The sequence below is a fragment of the Rhinolophus sinicus genome, chromosome 6, assembly GCF_057876585.1.
Source record: "Rhinolophus sinicus isolate RSI-liver-muscle chromosome 6, RSI-T2T, whole genome shotgun sequence".
Classification (NCBI taxonomy): domain Eukaryota; kingdom Metazoa; phylum Chordata; class Mammalia; order Chiroptera; family Rhinolophidae; genus Rhinolophus; species Rhinolophus sinicus.
Window position 1 is genome coordinate 56,692,010 of NC_142506.1, and position 19,082 is coordinate 56,711,091.

Below are 19,082 nucleotides of genomic sequence, written 5' to 3' on the forward strand. Positions count from 1 at the left end.
TTAACATCCCCATCATAAACATAGTACAGGCCTGTCAGGACCGAGGCTGATGGTTCTGCTAAGGTGAGGCGAGAACGTAAGTCAAAGCCAGTTCATTAAAAACAACTTTATGAAAGGTCAGAGAAATGCCCTCTGATGACCCGCAGGCCGTTATGACAGTCCAGCTTGACCTAAAGAGGAATTTAGATAAGGAGACGTGTAAAAGAATTATCCTTGGGCAGTCCTCCATGGATTGATTTCTGATGATTGAGTTTTGGATTAAAACAGGACAGTAGAAAGTTTGAGGTAAAATTCGCCAGCAGCACGTGGATTGTAAGTAGGGAACATCCATATGCTGCCTGACAGTCAAAGTAAGGTTGGTAATATCTGATGAAAATAAAGAACCTAGTCAGGGCTCATGCCTGATGAGGTAGCCTCTCCTCTCTAACCCCACCTGCTTCTAATGATGGATTGAGACTCGAGCATAGCTTGGAAAGCCCAGCTATTTCTGTTCCCCCTCATAAAAAGTCCCTGTTACAGGTTCACCATCACTATTTATAGAAGACCCCCTCCCCCCAAATATAACACAAAATGATACCTGCTCATCTGGAGATAAAGTACCGGTTTTTTTAATTACCAAAACAGAGATTTAGAAACTTATCAAAGGTCCCTTCAGTTGCAGACTTGAATTTTAGAACTCAACATTTTCTATTTCCTGGTCCACTGTTACTTCCACTTTTTAGACCTTTTTATTGCAGTATAATACACATGCAGAAAAGTGGACTTATCATTAAATGTCTAGTCCATGAGTTTTTATAAACAAGACCTCCAGATAAGAAAGAGAACATTACCAGTCCAATTCCTAGGGACAGAAAGTATTATAGAATGGTGGTTGCTAGGGGCTGGGGAGAGGAGGAAATGGATAGGTTAGTGGTTCATGCATACAAAATGTCACTATGGGAAGGTGCAAAACATTCTAGAGATGGATGGTTGCACAATAGTGTGAATATACTTAATGCTACTAAACTGTGACACTTAAAAATGGTTTAAGTGATACATTTTAAGCTGATTTTACCACAATGAGAGAGAACGTTACCAGCGCCAAGAGGCTGCTGTCCTGCTTCCTTCCAGCCACTACCCACCCTGACCCCACCTGCGTTACCTGACTACATTGAAACCGTTTATGTTAAAAGGAACCTTAGGGATCATTCGGTCTGACCATCTAGTTTTACACACAACCAGAGGGAAAAAGGAAAGAAAGCACAAAGATTGTTTGCCTAATGTTACACAGAGAGTGTATTTTCCCATGATTATTTCCCAGGTCAAAGTGGATTGACTGGGAAACATATCTGTTTTTTGAATCTGTGTTAGATGAACATTTGCATTTTATCAAATAATAGCAGGTGTACAGTTTATGAAATTCTTAAACATGCCCACCTGGGAAGGCATGAGAGGCCACCATCCAAGTGTGGGCCCAGGGGCCGCGTCTGAACCACCTCCTCTTGGAACCCCTGCCATACTAATATTTATACTTACCTTGAAGCTTACTGGCATATGTTTATTCACTTTTTTCGGTGTGTTTCTTCTTAAACTACTTATTTCCTAATGTAATATTTGCCAAAAAGATTGTATGCAGTGTAGATGTAAGTTATGAATCAGAATAAATCAAATACTCAATGAACGTAACCTGCCATCTACCTGTCACACATTTTAAACCACTGAAAACTGTTTTGTTTGCCTCTGCCGTTGAAGTCACTAAAAATGTTATTGAACACGTATTGTGTCAGCGTGCAAGGTTCTGTGTTGTAGCCCTCAAACTGTTCTGATACTTGTCCTTTCTCGCTTCTCTTGGTATGAGCTGAAGGGAGTTGGCACCAGCGTCAGGGCGGAGTTCAGGTAGTGGGTTAAGCAAGAGCACATGTGGCACCGAGGGCCTGGGGCTTGTGTGGCAGAGCTTCCTGCTTCCTCTCCTGTCCTGCTTCAATATTCTGTCCCCCTTCCCAGCCCACCTAAACCTAGGCACATGTGCACATCAAAAGGAACCACGGCTTCAGTCTTTGCCATATTCAATCAGGCAAAGGAACTGTGTTTCTTCATCTTTGGGAAGATTGAGGTGGTGATTTGGTTCTTGGTGGTGTTTTGTTTTTGCTGCAACTGCGCACAGGTTCGTCAATCTTTGTAAGCAAACACGGTTTGCCTTTCGCTTGCCCAAGCGCGGAGTCTGCTACTTAAGCTCATGTCTCACAATGGAAATTTATGAAAATCTTATAACACTGGTCTGGGAGTCAGTTATATTCATTTAGTCAAGCAGCCAGTACTGTGTATTAAGAACCTATCATGTGGTAAAGCACTGGCCTTTAAAGCCTCCATGAAAAATTGTTTTTCTCTCTTATTTAGAACGGCACCAAACCCCCACTGGACGCAGATGTAAACCTGGAAGCAATTGCTGGTGACCTTCGCTGTGACTGCTATTCGTAAGTATCTCAGTCTCAAGTGAGTTAATTCTCATGAGGATGTTGGGAGGGTTACCTTAGGCCCCCTGTGGAGCACCTACCTCATGTGTCTCGCCTTTGCTTGCTCCCTCCTTAGAGAAACTACTGCCCATTTTGACTCTCGGAGGAATTCGGGGAGAGGGGGATCCTCCCCTGTGTTGTTGATTCTTGGTGCTCCGCTACCTTGACCACCATTGCTGCCCTTCACAAACTATCTGTCCTCCCAGAATGTTTGAGCAGACACATCATTACTGACTGCCAAATTGTCCAGGTGCTTCAGCATTTAGAAGAGAATAATGTATGAGTGCCACGTTTTCCAAGCCTCAGTATTCCTTTTCCACAGCACAGCACAGCTATGAAGATTCACAGAGCCTGCAGGAAATCAAACACCTCTGCCTTCAGCTCTCATGTTTGTGGTGGTTTAGTTTTTATTTTCTTCGTATGTTTTTAAGGAAATTTGTTTGTTAACTTTCCCAATTTTAATATAAAGGAAGAAAATGAAACTCAAGTTTTTATCAACATCTGCGCCTCTGGCTTATTTGAAATGCCCTGTTGATTGTCCACAATATGCGTGGTGTTCATGATATTCCTGTAGAGCAGGGCCAGATAATGGGCTTTCCGAAGCTGAGTCAAGAACAGGTGGTGTTTCCATCTTTGAAGTCCTCAGGAATCTGTTCAGCAATGTAAATTTCTGTCCACTGGTAGTAACGCAGGCACTCGGTGATTTCCAGTTCTGGGTAAAGAATTTCACATAACCATCTCTAGCCAGATGATTTCACTTGAAACCAGGCTGATCATTTACAGGGAGTGTGGTCAGGATACAAAGTTTTTCACATGTGGACATCTAGGGCTGAGTCTCCGTGTTTGTTCTGTACCTCAGCCAACACACTTGAGACATATGTCACAGCTGGTCAGGAATCTTGGCTCATTTAGAGCAGGGGTGTCCAAACTTTTTTCAACGTTTTTCACCAAGGGCCATATGCGGTCAGGAATCTTGGCTCATTTAGAGCAGGGGTGTCCAAACTTTTTTCAACGTTTTTCACCAAGGGCCGTATGCGGTAAAATACACAAACAGCCGGGCCACTCACTCGAGGTGAAGTACGTATTGCCTCACCTGGTTTATTTAAGTAAACTAAATATGTTTTTGGAATTTGCTGCAGGACAATTAAAAATGGATCACGGGCCGCAGTTGGCCCGCAGGCCGCAGTTTGGACACCGCTGATTTAGAGCCAAGAAAGCAGTGATTGTCTCGATGAAGGGGAAGTGATCAGAGGGGCAGTGGTCGTGAGGGGCAGATGTAAAAGGCCCTCCTTCCCTTGAAGGAGAATGTATCTCTCCCCCTAGTTGGGAGTCAAACCTGTACCAGTCTGTAATGAAATGAACTTACTACTAAGGGGTTTAAAAAAAAAAAAGAGTCTTAAGTGAGTAGTTTACAGCTGAGTGCAAAAATCTGAAGATTTTCAGTAACAGGCTGTTTCGATGGTAAAACTTACCCTGGACCAGATCTTTGGGATTATACTATGTAGGGTGTCAGTGTATAAAGAGTTAGGGTTAAAGCTGAATGGTGTCCACTTTGGGTTTCAATGCCACTGTCCTCACCATTTGAGACATCTGTTTACATTAATTAATGGTGTCTTGGCACCAGGGTTAGATTTAACATTAAGGAAAGAAATGACCACAGCATGTACATGCATATTAAATAATGTTATAACCCTTTATAACAGAAACATTGGATTCAGTGATTTAAGCTCTGTGGGTCTTCAGTTCTCTATATTTTGTGGATCGTCAACATTGTACATTAAATAAGATTAACATTTAGGAATGAGGTTTTTGTCCCCAAATTCAAACTCTTTCTCAAAGAATCACCAAGAATTCTGTTAGAGCTGTGATACAGTGAAACACCAGTCACCACCAGTGTCTTTCATTGAACTCATGAACCATTCTGACTCAGCATATTATTACACTGAATAATTAAAATGAAAGCTTGTTAGTTCTTGTCATATTTTAAGTAACTTGTGATGTATCCACTCAGCTCAAGCCTTAACCAACTGCATCAAAAATGTTCTAGCCTTTGTATTTTCTATCCTTTTGAACACGGAGCCATAAGTGACTTTTTATGTAAGCTTATTCTAGACATTAGGTAATATATGAATGGGCCAGTCAGCACTTTAACGAGGTCAACACGAAGAAAAAAAATTTATAATAAATAATGACACATAAGCTTCTTTTACTGGCTGGATGTTCTGAACTTTCTATATTAACATTGGTATCTCTAGCTGTTAGCATGGAACTGTTTATGATTCATTGCATTGTTTCCTCCATGATTTCCTTTCTTCTGAAAGTTAGAAATATTTTAAATGAAAACTAAAAGCTCTTTCCTACTGACCATAATCAGTTTATCCCACTTTTATTAGTCAGTTTCTTTCCTGATTGTTTAATATGTGACCTAAAAGAAAATTGCTCTCAAACTTCTTTCTGGTCTTTTACAGATTCTAAGCATAAATAAATAAGAACACTTCTTTTATTACAGGGGAGCAGATCTTTCTGCTTTGGTGCGGGAAGCTTCTCTCTGTGCCCTGAGACAGGAAATGGCAAGACAGAAGAGTGGAAATGAAAAAGGTACAGTTCTCTCCAAGAATCTTTCAGTTCTGATCACTTATCACTCTGGACACCTAAAACCACTGTTGACCTGGAAAATGAACATTTTCTAGCATGTTATCTGTGATATTAAAACTGACGTTTCCTGATGAGACCTTTAGAAGCTGCTCTGAATATTATTTAACCTCTGTGACTGACAACTATAACAACAAAGTTATTTGGTACCTCTCTAACAAAAAGTGTCATATCTTTCCCTGTCATATGCAAATGCTTAGGTATAGACAAGTGGGTCCATTTACTGACTCATCATGAGTTTGGTCTATTCTGGAAAACCTCAATCTTTTGCTAAGGTAATAGCTACTTTCCTGTTAAAATGCAGTTTAAATTGGAGAGGTTAGCACACACGCGCGCGCACACACACACACACACACAGACAGAAGTGAAAATCGAAAAAACTTTCCATATACTCAAACTTTCCTTTCATATTTGCAAAATAGATGTATGAATATGTTATTATGTGATGATTTGCGGCCATCTCAACAGCTTTGCACCATTCTTCACATTTAACGGTATCTTCAATTGTACCATACGAGTGTGTGTGGCCAAATTGATTCATTTGTCACCTGCATTCCAACCATGCCAAGTACAGAGATAGCCTTTACTCTGCTTGGTTCCTGTGGCAATCATTTCATCAGTTGCTGTTTGTGGCTGTCTTCACAGTTCTGCAGGATACCTTCTTCAAAAGACCTCCTTGTCCTCGAAATCTGTACTTTCGTCTGAAGTTCGAGTCTGTATTCATCTCTTTTTATTCAATAGATTTCCGAAAGGCGCCTTTTTTTATTTGTATTGGTTTTCTTTTCCCTTTTTTCTTTGGCTACCAAGAATCTTAGAGCTAAATTTTGTTTACAGTTACAGCAGCATATGCTTAGCTTAGCTTAATTATGAAGTCCACAAGTTTATTATTGTTTAAGTTCAAGATTCAGTTATTTGAACTTCTTTTAGTGTGAGCTATTTTAAATTCCTTTTGGAAGTAGTGGGCTGCAGTTAGCAAAGTTAGAATCTCTTGTAAGAACATCGTGTGTAAAGTATGCTCTCTGAGAGCTGGATCTACTGACTATCTTGAGATTTGTTTTGTTATTAAAATTAATGTGCTTCTTTGCATGCATTGCTGCTAATAATTCTGTTAGGATGTCATAACATATAGTACAAGTTCTGATAGCTCTGCTATGCTACAGTTGTCATTTCCAGCTGTCTGTCCTTTGGGACTTGGCATTGGTATCTTACTGAAACTGAAATGCCATTCGGCTTCCATTTGACGTGTTCAATGACACATATTATTTTATTTTTAGGTAAATATTCTATCCCAATATCTGTGTAGAAAGTTTACTATTTTAGGTATAAATTGTCATCATGTAAGTTGCCATATTAACATTTTTTTCTACATTAACATTCTAAAGCAAGCCTTATTTAACATTTAGTTACTTGATTTCTCCTACTTACGTAATAGCCTAACTTTATAAAGAATCAGAAGCCCCTTCTCATCCAGTGTCGTGATGTTATCTATATGTATACATTGTGATATTACAACTCCATAACATCTAATTATATGTATGTACTCTTAAATACTATGGAATTCTACTTTCCATTCCCGGTTAAATATATTTGAATTGTCATAAAAGAGAGCATTCTGGTTCTTCTTCATAAACATCACCATTAAGTCAAGGTAAAGAGTGCACAGAGGACCTACAAAGGGTTATCTGATTATGAGTGGTAGGTTTCTTTGGGTGGTACTGCTTTAAAACTTGATGAGCAGAGGGTGGGAGAAATGAGGAGACATTGGTCAAGGGTGCAAACTTCCTGCGATAAAGTGAATAAGTGCTGGGGGTCTAATGTACTGCGTGGTGACTATAATTAACAGTATTGTATTTTATATTTGAAAGTTGTTAAGAGAGTAGATCTTAAATGTTATCACCACACACAAAGAAGATAATCATGTGAGGGGGCAGAGGTATTAACTAACCTTATTGTGGTAATAATTTCACAATATATGCGTACCACATCACGTTGCACACCTTAAACTTCATGTCCTATGTCAACAATATCTCAGTAAAGCTGGGGGAAAATAAACAAACAAATAGAATATGTGGACTGTTTTTTTAAAAAAAGTGATCAGAATCTCTCTTTAATTAACGACAAACTACCTTTTTTATATAATTTGTCCCAAAATAAACTGTTTTGATTGCTGTAGGGGGTGAGGAAGGTTGCACTAAAATGTATAATATTGTAAAAACTTAAGCATTTATGTAAAATTAAATACGGTCAGAAATACATAAATTAAATTAAAAGGAAAAGGGTCTAAAACAATCTGATGAGTAGACTATATCTGCTTTAAATATTGTTCTGAAAAAAGAAGAGCCAATGTCATCATTAATTTACTCAGCGCTCCCTGTGAATGCTTGGAAGTCTCTTAAGAGAAACTAAGTTATAAATCACAGTTCACGTACTATACCCAGATGTGTATGTTTTTGCATTTGCTCCACAGGTGAACTCAAGATTAGTCAGAAGCACTTTGAAGACGCTTTTAAGAAAGTAAAATCATCTATATCAAAAAAGGTAAGCAATGCTCTTCACTGTTTAGAGAAAAGAGACTAGAATTGAGACCAGTAGGTGTGAACTCCTGAAAACAGACAAAATGTCTGCCTTTGTGAGGAGATTGCATGTTTCTTACAAACTGAAGCACAGAGAGAGAATGACCTCTTGGGTCTGGTTCCACAGTCTCAGGATTTTTAATCAATCTCATTCAAGTAGTATTTGACTTACTCTCCGCCCTTTTTAACAAATAGCTGCTTACCTTCTTGGAGCTGGCCTACCCAAACTAAGTTCTAAGTACTAGGGACTTACCCATGTGTTTCAGGAAAGTAAAAATATCTTCACCATAAGGTCAGAGAAGGTTTAAAAAATCACTCTGGCTTTTCCTTACGTAAAATGCCAAATTTTGCATGTTTATTTCTTACCGTGTTGAGGTGTTCTGTTGTAACAAGTTAAAATGGTTGCCATTATGTGAAGTCAGGTAGCTATGACACTTACAAAGAGAGTTACTAGGGAAATATGCAGCTAGAACTGTCTGGGTTGGATACTGTTATGCTAAGTTTTGCTCACTTGGCTATCTTTTGTTTCCGGACTCCTAGAAGTGTAATATGCCCTAGCCATGAGAACCTGTTCTGGACTATTCTAAAACTTTCTTTAAATCATTAGCCCTTTATTACCCCAGGCTCAGAATTTCCCATTATGATTATTGATTAAAAACTGTTCAGTCAAAGTCCAAACAGTTATATGAAATAGATTGCTGTGTTTCAGTGCTTCCAGGCTTGGTCTAAAGATCTAAGTTAGTTGACCATCTTTTAACTAAAATGACCAGTTAAGGGTTTGGGGGCTGGTGGTGGTATCTTTTAGGCGCACAACTTCTTACTCAGCTAAGAGTAAAGTGAGAGTCTGCTGAACTTGCACGGAGTTTTTCAGCACGTTTGGAGAAACAACAGTCTGCCTTGATCTCTTAGGCATTTTTATATAATAGAGGAAATGTTTTTATTTTACTGAACATCTTTGAATAAACAGTCTTATTCATTAAAATCACAAACAGTGTGACCGTTAATATTACTGGTACTTTTCATTCTCATCAACAAGAGAGTAGTGATATGTGTTCTCCCAAAGATTGAGTCTTTAAACATTTTTTTTATTTGAAATATTTCTTATCAGCAGCCCAACTTTTGAGGCTTTTCAAAAATGAGAACATATTGGCATAGCTCCACATTTGCCGCTCTTATCCTCTAACCTTACTTTTTTTAATTGACATTTAACTCACACACAGTAATGCACAAGTACAGTTCCGTAAGTTTTGACGAATGTAACCAGCACTGTGGTCAGTATGTATGAGTAGATCATCTCCATCGCTTCCGAAAGCTCCCTGTGTCCTGTGTAGGTATCAGTCCCTTTACAAATGCCGCTCTCTCTTGGTCACCACTGAGCTGACTTCTGTCATCCTCCTCTCACTTCAGTTTGGAACTTTGTGTCAGTGGACTCCTACAGTACGTACTCATTTGTGTCTGGCTGCTTTGCTCAGGGTAATGTTTTGACATTTCATCCATGTTGTTGTGTTTTTCAGGAGGTTGGTCCTTTCTCTTGCTGAATAGTTTTCCATTATATGAATTTACCACAGTGTGCTTTTCCTCTCACCTGTTGGCAGATATCTTGGTTGTTTCCAGTTTCGGGCTTTTATGAATAAAGGGGGTGAGCGGGTGTGTGTGTGTGTGTGTGTGTGTGTTTCTCTTGAGTAAATAAATAACCAGGAGGGGAATTGCTGGGTCTCGTGGTAAGTGTATATTTAACTTTATAGGAAACTGCCAACCCTTTTTCCAAAGTGGCTGTGTCATGAGTTCCTCTTTGCTCCATTCTCTCACCAACACTCGAGTATTGTCAGTGTTTTACTTTCAGCCATTCTACTGGATGTGAAATAGTATCCCATTGTGGTTTAAATTTGCATTTCTCTGATTACAATTTTGAGCATATTTTCTTGTGTTTATTAGTCATTTGATATCTTGTCTTGTGTCCTCATTTTCTTAAAAAATTGAATTCTCTCATTAAGTTACAGATTCTCATTAAGTTATAGTTCTCTCATTAAGTACAGATTCTTAGTTTGGCCTGGATTGAAGTCCTTTATATACATTTGGATTATATTTACCCCCAACCTATTGTTTACTTTTTTTATTTTCTGAAGGCATCTTTTGAAGAACAGGAGTTAAATTTAGATGAAGTTCAGTTTATCATTTTTTTCTTTTATAGTTTATGTGCTTCTGTGGTAAGAAATCTTGACTATCTCAAGCTTGCAAAAATTTTCTCCTTTTTTTAAAGAGGCTTTATAGTTTTAGTTTTTATGTAAAGATCTATGATCCATTTCTAATTAATATTTGAATTTGATGTGAGGTGGGGGTCATGATTACTTTTTTGCACGTGGCTATCTAGTTACTCTGGCCCTATTTATTGAAAAGACTTTCCTCTCATTGAATTACCGTGCTCTCTTTTTGATAACCAATTGATCGTGGATGCATGAATCTATTTCTGCACTCTTTATTCTGTTCCATTGATCTAAATCTATATCTTTATGTCACTGTCCTTTTTTTGCCATTCTCTTGATTATTATACACAGTTGACTTGAAAACAGGTAGTGTGAGTCCTCCAAATTTGTTCTTTTTTTCCCCAAAATTGTTTTGTCCATTTTAGGCCCTTTGCATTTCTATATAAAAGTTACAATCAGTTTATCAATTTCTGTAAAAGAAGCCTGCTGGTATTTTGAATGGGATTGCATTGAATCTGTAGATCAGTTGGGAGAGCAGACATCTTAAAAATACTATTTTCTAATCTATGAACTTAGTATATTTGTCCATTTATTTAGATTCATTTAATTTCTCTTTTGTAAAGTCCATTTTTTAAAAATTCATTTATTAGACCCACTTGATTTCTCTCAGTAATGTGTTGAGTTTTCAGTGTACAAATCTTGCACATCTTTTGTCAAATTTATTCTTAATTAATTTCTAATTTTTGATGTTACCTGTAAATTTTTTTAAATGTTGTTTTCTAATTGTTAATAGTATATAGAAGTTCATTTGGTTTTTATATATTGATTTTGGATAGCTCCTCATTGGTCTCTCTTACTTACTTTACCTCTAAAAAACTCACTTCAATTTTCCAGAAACATGTTTGTTTGTATTTGCTTGCTGTAATTTTGAAAAGCTTCCGGGTTTATTGCTCAAGTAATTTTATTACAGATGTGTCATGCAAAGTTTGAAAATTGCTTGACCTGATTGCTAAATTTTGCCATTTTTTCATCCTTGCAGCTATGATAATTAAGGATTAAGTATTTTATCACCTTTGCTTAATTTTTGTAGGTAAATTTGAAACCAATGTATATTATTTTTACTGGGGGCTCAGTGCCTTCTTTCTGGTTCTGGTTCTAGTTCTGTTTCTGGTACTTCATAGTTTAAAGCTGTGCTAAAGCAACTCTTCTAATTTAGGAGAATTTCAGTTGAAATTAGAGGAGTTGGTGTGGTCAAACTGAATCCATTTCAAATGTCACACCAAAAGGGGGGGGGGGAAGCAAACCAAAAGTTGTGACATTTGTTGAGATGCTTTTCTGAATGTAATATTGAACAGCTCATTTATAAGCAGTTCTTTCTACTTTTAACATCAGGGCTCTTTTAGAGCCCTGATACTAAAATGATAGAAACCCAACTCAAGCTAATATAAGGGGAAAAAAGAGGAATTCACTGGTCCACATAAAAAGAATGTTGAGAGTTCAGCTGACTTTAGGCAGAAACCTCGTCGCTTCATCTCTTGGGGAAGATGTCTGCCTACAGGCCCACTAGTTTGTAAACCTCCATAGCAAGAGAATTCCCTGATAGCTCTGGCAGGAGAGTGTCAGGGGAGCCTGTGATTGGTCCAGCTCATGGGTTAGGAGCCCATGCCGACACTAGTCACTATGGCCAGCTAGGAAATTGGATACTCTGGCCAGACTGGGTCTAAGGGCAACATGACCTCAAGCCCTAGAATGAAAAGATGTTACTAAAACACTGGTACCAAGTTAATTGACTCACTAGTGGCAGGGTTGAGATCTTGAGTCTTCTTTTCACACTAAAAGAGAATCACTAGGTTTTGTTAAATGTGAAAGGGACACTTATTACATTTTAGCCTTTCAGACATACTTACAGAAATAGCAGTCACTTTGAAGTGAGTTGACATTAAACAAATGATCAGGAGATGTCTAGAAAGGAAAAAGAACGAAGAAAGGTGAGTGAGTTCTGTACTGCTGTCTGCAGAGCTGGTCTTTATACTTCTGAAATGTTCAGCGTGTTCTTACCCGGTGAACCTGTCATACTGCCTGGTACCTTCTCTTTTCCTTGGAGCAGTTGCCTGGCTAGTGCCACAGTGTGTAAAGTGGATTTGGCATCCAGCAATTGGCTGACATAACAGTAGAGTCTAGTTTAGAGACCAAATGCAAACCTTTGTCACCTGACCCAGTAAATCTTCAGTAACTACTTGAGGGTGGGAAGTGGGGACAATGAGCAACATTCTTCTGTGAGTCTCCGACTGTGCACCTCATTCACTCCCACGCTATTGGTACCAAGCTGTTCGTCTGCATCTGAAGATCCCGGCCCCGTCCTGATTTCCAGTGAGAGGCTATGTCTTATTGTGGGCCCAAGAAGACTTAGTAAGCTAGCAGTTTGTTATGACAGATATCCCAACAAATAAGACTGGACTCCTTTTGCCAACTGCTTCTCAGAATTCAGACATGTTCATCTCAACTCTGTCATCCTTTGTTGTCTCGCTTCAGTGAAACCAAATTCTCTTGTCCAGTATGTGTCACTTCACAGACCAATAGAGCATAATCTACTTTGCTGGTTTGGTTTTTTCAGTGTTAACTGCTCACCGGAGACCAGAGGTGAGGTTAACTATGAATAAATGTTGAGACCTTGAAATTATTTTCCCAGATTTTTATCTCAAATTACAGTCTTTTCTCTCTGCCTCCTATGGCATGCTCTCCTGTCAGGAAAGAAACGTCGCTCAAACATAAATGATAATTTTTTTTTCTTCCCTCCTCTACTAAATCCACACCATAGAAACTTGCCTGTTTTATTAACTTGTTGGCTTTTATTAGCCCACTGGCCAGAGCATTTTGGTATTCTTCTTCACACTCAGGATTATACGGTTCATCCATTTGCCTGTTTATTTCTGTCACACTGACATTTATGAGAGAAAATCCTCCCAAGTCAGAGTTCCCCTCTCCCCTCGTGTGTTAAGAGGTTACCTAAGATCTCATTCTTCCATTCATCCGAACACTTTTATCATGTACCTACTGTACATGTGCCAGACGCGGTGCTGGCCCACAAGATACAAGATCACGGAAGATGTGGTTCTAATCTTTTTGAGCCATTAAGAGTTGTGTGGTAAGCACTTCCATAGATGTGCATACAGGTACATATTAACCTGCTCACTCGGTTCCATTGATGTTAGATGACAGTTTGCAAGTGGCTTTTGGTGATCGGAAGGTATCAACTCCATGACAAAGGTACTGTGATGGATTCTGTTAAAAACATCTGAACCTACAATTCCAGACATTGTAGAATTTATTTTTACCCTTTTAGGAACATCCCTTGGAAGACTACATGTATGTCTTAGTGATACCACTGGATTCTAGTGTATTCGTTTCCATATCTTTGGTATTCATAAATCTTTAAACCTTAAATTTGATTTCTGGAAACTGCCCTAGTGAATAAGAAGCTATACTTCTCTTTTGGAAATAGGCATAGTATGAAATTTGAACAAAAATAAATAAAGTAGATGACCCAGCTGATGGTTACTTTGATCTTTTAAAAAATAAGGCGTAACATCAAGGTAAAGAGACTGTTTTCCTTTTTTGGCATTTTCACTGTCCCCGATAAAGTAATGATGAAACTATAATAATAAGTTGTGGGGAGAGAAACTGGATGGACTGCAGGGTGGAGGAGTGAGAGTTGATCTTTTACACTCTTTGAATTTGAACCATGTGAATGTATTACCTATTCAAAAAAATTAAATATTTAAAAAATAATAATTTAAAAGATCTGGAAGACCAAAATCATAAGAATAGTTATCTCTGGAAATTAAGGATTAACTTTTATCTTTTTCTGCTGATCTTTATTCTCCAATATTTCTACAATAAATATTGTTTTATGTTTTAAAAAGTTATTTTACTATAAAAAAGGAATTACTTGGGTCCAGCCCGGTGGCTCAAGCGGTTAGAGCTCCATGCTCCTAACTCCAAAGGCTGCCGCTTCGATTCCCACATTGGCCAGTGGGCTCTCAACCACAAGGTTGCCAGTTCAATTCCTCCAGTCCCGCAAGGGATGGTGGGCTCCGCCCCCTGCAACTAGGATTGAACACAGCACCTTGAGCTGAGCTGCCTCCTGAATGGCTCAGTTGGTTGGAATGCGGGCTCTCAACCACAAGGCTGCCAGTTCGATTCCTCGACTCCCGCAAGGGATGGTGGGCAGCGCCCCCTGCAACTAAAATTGAACACGGCACCTTGAGCTGAGTTGCCGCTGAGCTCCCGGATGGCTCAGTTGGTTGGTGCGTGTCCTCTCAACCACAAGGTTGCCGGTTTGACTCCCGCAAGAGATGGTGGGCAGCGTCCCCTACAACCAGCAACGCCAACTGGACCTGGAGCTGAGCTGCGCCCTCCACAACAAAGATTGAAAGGACAACTTGACTTGGAAAAAAGTCCTGGAAGTACACCCTGTTCCCCTTCCCCAATAAAATTCAACAACAACAAAAAATATTAAAAAAAAAAAAAAAGGAATTGCTTTATAAACAAAGCTTGCTTAAAATGTCTATGTAATTAGCAGTGAGGTTGAGCTACAGAAACCCTTTTCCTCTATTTCAGAGTTTGACTAAACATTTCACTAATATCTATCATGTTCATCTGTGAAACTGTTTGAGAGGTTCTTGAAAAAAATCACTGAAATAAGTATATAGAGTTGTGGTTTTTTTTTTAATTCATCTTCCAAACCAAATATAAATATAAAGTGCAGTCCAGGAAATAGTTTTTCTTCTTGAATGGAGTTATATACTATTTGCCCTTGTTCTCTGTTTCAGTGTTCTGATTTGTTAGGTAGAGATAACATCTGTTCTGCCTTTATCTGTCACAGGATTATCAGAATAAAATATGTTGGTAAATTCACTTTTTGAAAGTCAAAAACATTATACATATGAAAGAACATACAAGCAGCCTGTAAATGTTTGTAAACTTCGGCTTCTCCCTGTGTTACATCATTTCTCACCTCCATCGTGCTGGAAATTCGAGAACCCTGTGGTCAGACTTATTGATTGTTCCTTTTGGCAGTACAAGGCAATCTTGCTTATTGACTTTCCCCAGTCTAGTAGGCAAAGAAGAAGCTTTATTGCTGAGGCCACTTGGTATTGTTTAAAATTATTTTGATGGCTCTACTCTTTGGTTTTGTATTTTAATTTTTGCTTATTTTGTTTTAGGGACCAGGGAGGGGTGATCTAAAGTTTATATAGAAAAAAATCAGCAAACTGGTACAGCCTGGAAAACTGCAAAAAGAAAATCAAGCGGGGGTGGGGCCTAAAAAACACGGATCTATTTTTCAAAAGCTGCAATAATTAAAACACCATGGTAGTGGTACATGAACTGACTGACAAATGGAACAGAATAGAAAGTGCAGGAATAGACCCTAATATAATACATAATTGATACAAAAAGTAAATATTATGTAATATTTTCCATACCAGTGACAGAAAGATGGACTATTCAGTAATTAATATTGGGACAACTGGGAAGACAGCTCAAAAAATTAAAGTTGGATTCATAGTTCATACTGTATACCAGGATAAATTCCAAATGAATCAAAGATTTAAATGTAAAAACTAAAATCATAAAAGTACTGGGAGAAAATAGGGAGATTTTTCTATAACCTCAAGTAGAAGTACCTTTTTTACTTTAACACAAAAAGCCAGTAACCTTAAGTGAAAACTCTAAAGACCCTGATACAGAAGAATAAAAATGTCTGCATTTAAAAAAAAAATTGTTAAAAGGACAAATGACCAAATACAAATATTTGAAGTTCATATTACAAAGGGCAAATCTCCTGCACACTGAAAGAATGACTAGAAATTGATAAGAAAAAGACCAAATCCTAATAGAATAATGGACAAAGAATATAACAGACCCTTCAGGGTAAAGGAAATGAGCTTCTAGGCATATAGAGAAATTCTTAACTTACTGATAATAAAACAAAAGCAACTAAGGTACTACTTTTTTACACATTAGTGAGCAAAAATCTCAAAACTTGATCACATCCTGTTGGTGAGGAAATACAGAAAAAGTTACTTCCATATGGAGCTAGTGAGGTATCATTTGATATAACCCTTTTGATGGACCAAATCATTATCACAACGAAAGTTGACCCAGCAGCTCCTTTATAGGAATTTATCCTCAGAAATACATAGTCAGTGTAGTTATTTATTCTTTGGTGCATTGTGTATTAAAATAGCTAAAGATTGAAACTCTGAATGGTCAATAATGAATTCTGATGTAATTACTCTAAAAAGACTGAAGAATATCTCCTAAATATATTGTTAAAAAGGTGGGAGGGATCATATGTGTGATTTGCCACCATTTATATCAAGAGGAAAAGAATGAATATTCGTATTTGCACATACATGTAGAAGGAAAATCTGAAATGATACATTGATGGGGGGTAGGGTATGAGAGCTTTTTTCACTTTATAACTGTTTATGTATTTCTTAATCTTGTGAACATACTACTATCCAAAATAAAAATTTAACAAAATGGAAATTTAAAAAAAAGATTTTAAAGGGCTAGAAAAACAAAAACATACCGCGTGTATTTCTTTGGGACAGATGGATAAGAGTGGAATGACTAAAATGTAAAAGACTGACAGCACCAAAGGGTGGCAGAGATGTGAAGCAACTAGAACTCTCATCCGTTGTTGCTGAAAATGTGAACCAGTGCAGCCTCACTGGGAAATAACTCGGGCCGTTTCTGACAAATGTTAGTACTGCATATGAAGCCTCTTGCTTTTGCCTCTCATTTCCATCTGGATCCAGCATAGTCTAGAATTTTGCTTTCTTCACTAATTAGATGGAGACATAAGAACCTTTTGACCTGATTTTTGGGACAGACTTTCACCAACAGTGATGAGAGTCTTGGGCGTTCCCTGGAGAAAGCACGGTGAGGTCAGCTCTCTGTGTGTTAATCTGCTCAGGCTGCCATAACTTAGTACCATAGACTGGGTGGCTTAACCAGCAGTTTATCTTCTCACAGTGCTGGAGGCTGGAAGTCCAAGGTCAAGGTGTCATCAGAGTTGGTTTCTTCTGAGGCCTCTCTCCTTTGCACATGGCTGTCTTCTCCCTGTGTCTTCATGTTGTCCTCCCTCTGTGCGTGTCTGTGTCTTAATCTCTTCTTGTAAAGACACCAGTCCTATCGAATTAGAGCCCACCTTCATGACTTCATTTAACTTAATCACCTCTTTAAAGACCCTCTCTCCAGGTATAGTCAGTCTGAGGGACTGGGAATTAGCACGTCAACATTCGGCTTTTGGGAGGACGTGATTCAACTCATTAACAGTGATCAGCGCTACAGTCTGTCTTCTCCTCTCTTCTCAGGATCAAGTGATGTATGAAGCTCTGAAGCAGTCCCTCTGCCCGTGACTTCTCCAGCGGCAGGCCTTGGCGGAGCCACTGCATCGAGCTGGCGGAGAAGCCCACCTGCTCTGAGCTGCCTTCGTTCAGCTTGACAAAGATGTGGTCTCACGTAAGCGTTTTATTCTCAAATTACTGAGGCCAAGTAGGAGCTGAAGATTTCTTCCCATCTGGCCAACCTTGTATGGAAACACCCTACCTCCTCTTTAAGAAAAACAAACAGATTTAAACTGCAAAATAAAATAACTGATTCTTTTTTAAAATAAAATGTTTATTTTGAAACAAATCTTGACTGTACTATGGAAAAGTTGCGTTGCAGTAAAAAGAGCATTTTCCCCCCAAACCGTCTGAGAGTAAGTTGCCAACCTGATGCCCATCACCCCCCAAATACCTTCCTGTCTGTTCCTTACACACCAGGACATTCCCCTGCATAACCAACCATCAAAGTCGGGAAATGAACACGGACCATTGCTACCATCTCATCTTGAGGCTCCATTCGTTTTTCCAGTTGTCCCAGGAATGCCCTTTATAGCCAAAGGACCCAGTTTAGAATTAGCTGTTGCAACTAGTTGCTGTTTCTCTTTAGTTTCCGTAAAGTCTGGAACAGCTCCTTTGTCTTGACTTTTGACACTTGTGAAGGTTAAGGCCAGTGACTTCATAAAATGCTCTCGGGGTGGATTTGTCTGACGCTTCCTCACGACAAGATTCAAGTTCTGCATCTTTGGGAAGAATATGAAGGGTGCTGCATCCTGCCAAGGGGCACTCTTTACTGCCCCATTACTGGTATCCTTCACTGTGATCATTGAGTCAGGTGGGTCTGCCAAGCTTACACTATAAACTTACTCTTTTTCCTTTCATTGGTAGGTATTTTGTGGGAAGGTACTTGGAAACGGTGTAAATGTTCATTCCTCGTCACACTCAGGTGTTACAGTGTTTTCAGTGTGGTGCCCATTACTACCATGTGATGTCCGCATGGCCCAGTTTGGCCAGTTGGGAGCCCTCCATGTTGGCCTCCTTTGACGAGTCCTTAGCTGATACTTTCGGAAGGGTTTAATTTATGTCGTGCTTAATCTCACCCTTCGTTTACAGTGCTGCTCACAGTGTATCCTGAGACTGAATAGATGGGTTTGCTCACCTAGTTTTTTTTTCCTGCCAAAATTTCTACTCCACTCTACAAAAATGTTTATGCTACTTTTAAGACTCTAATTTATAAAATGGAGAAAATATTAATAGATAAAAGCAAATCGGGTAAGTAAGACAGTCCTTTTCTTTCAGGGAGTTCACAGAAGGATACAGACATGCAATGTAGACAGAGTATGGTAGTGCCCAAGGAAGGGGCATGAGGAAGGTGCTGTAGGACCCCAGAGCGGGCAATGCCAAGAAGAAGCAAATATGGATCACGGGCTAGAGACACATGATACAGAATGACGGGAGCACTGGAACATTCTGGAATGTTTCTTTAGATAGCATGTTGACGTGGCATCTGGCTGTACTGGCTGGTTAGCCTTGCTCCTAAGAGGAGGAGGGAGAGCCTCCGCAAAGTTTGTTCCAAAGAACTCCTTCTCAGGTGTGGAAGTAAAACATCCGTGTTATGGCACAGCCAAGGACATTGTCTCCCAAGACCACCGTACATGGAAAACTTCAGAATTCCTTAGCTTCCGTTGCCGCTCTCTCCTACCACCGGCTCTTCCTCCCACAGGCCTCGTCACCCAAGCCAGAACTCGCAGTCCTCGTCAGTTC

The 19,082-nt window shown here is 39.0% G+C and overlaps 1 protein-coding gene across 5 annotated transcripts in view; it reads left to right on the plus strand.

Annotated features, from left to right (window-relative positions):
- Positions 1-17,628, plus strand: part of NVL (nuclear VCP like) — a 70,779-nt gene extending 53,151 nt beyond the window's left edge. For all 5 annotated transcript variants that reach the window (XM_019716054.3, XM_074316944.2, XM_074316946.2 and 2 more), the window contains 4 exons: positions 2,377-2,453; positions 5,002-5,090; positions 7,612-7,682; positions 17,307-17,628. In XM_019716054.3, coding sequence (XP_019571613.3) covers positions 2,377-2,453; positions 5,002-5,090; positions 7,612-7,682; positions 17,307-17,351 — 282 coding nt within the window. In that variant the 3' untranslated portion in view covers positions 17,352-17,628. The remainder of the gene's footprint in view (positions 1-2,376; positions 2,454-5,001; positions 5,091-7,611; positions 7,683-17,306) is intronic.
- Positions 17,629-19,082: the final 1,454 nt, after the last annotated feature.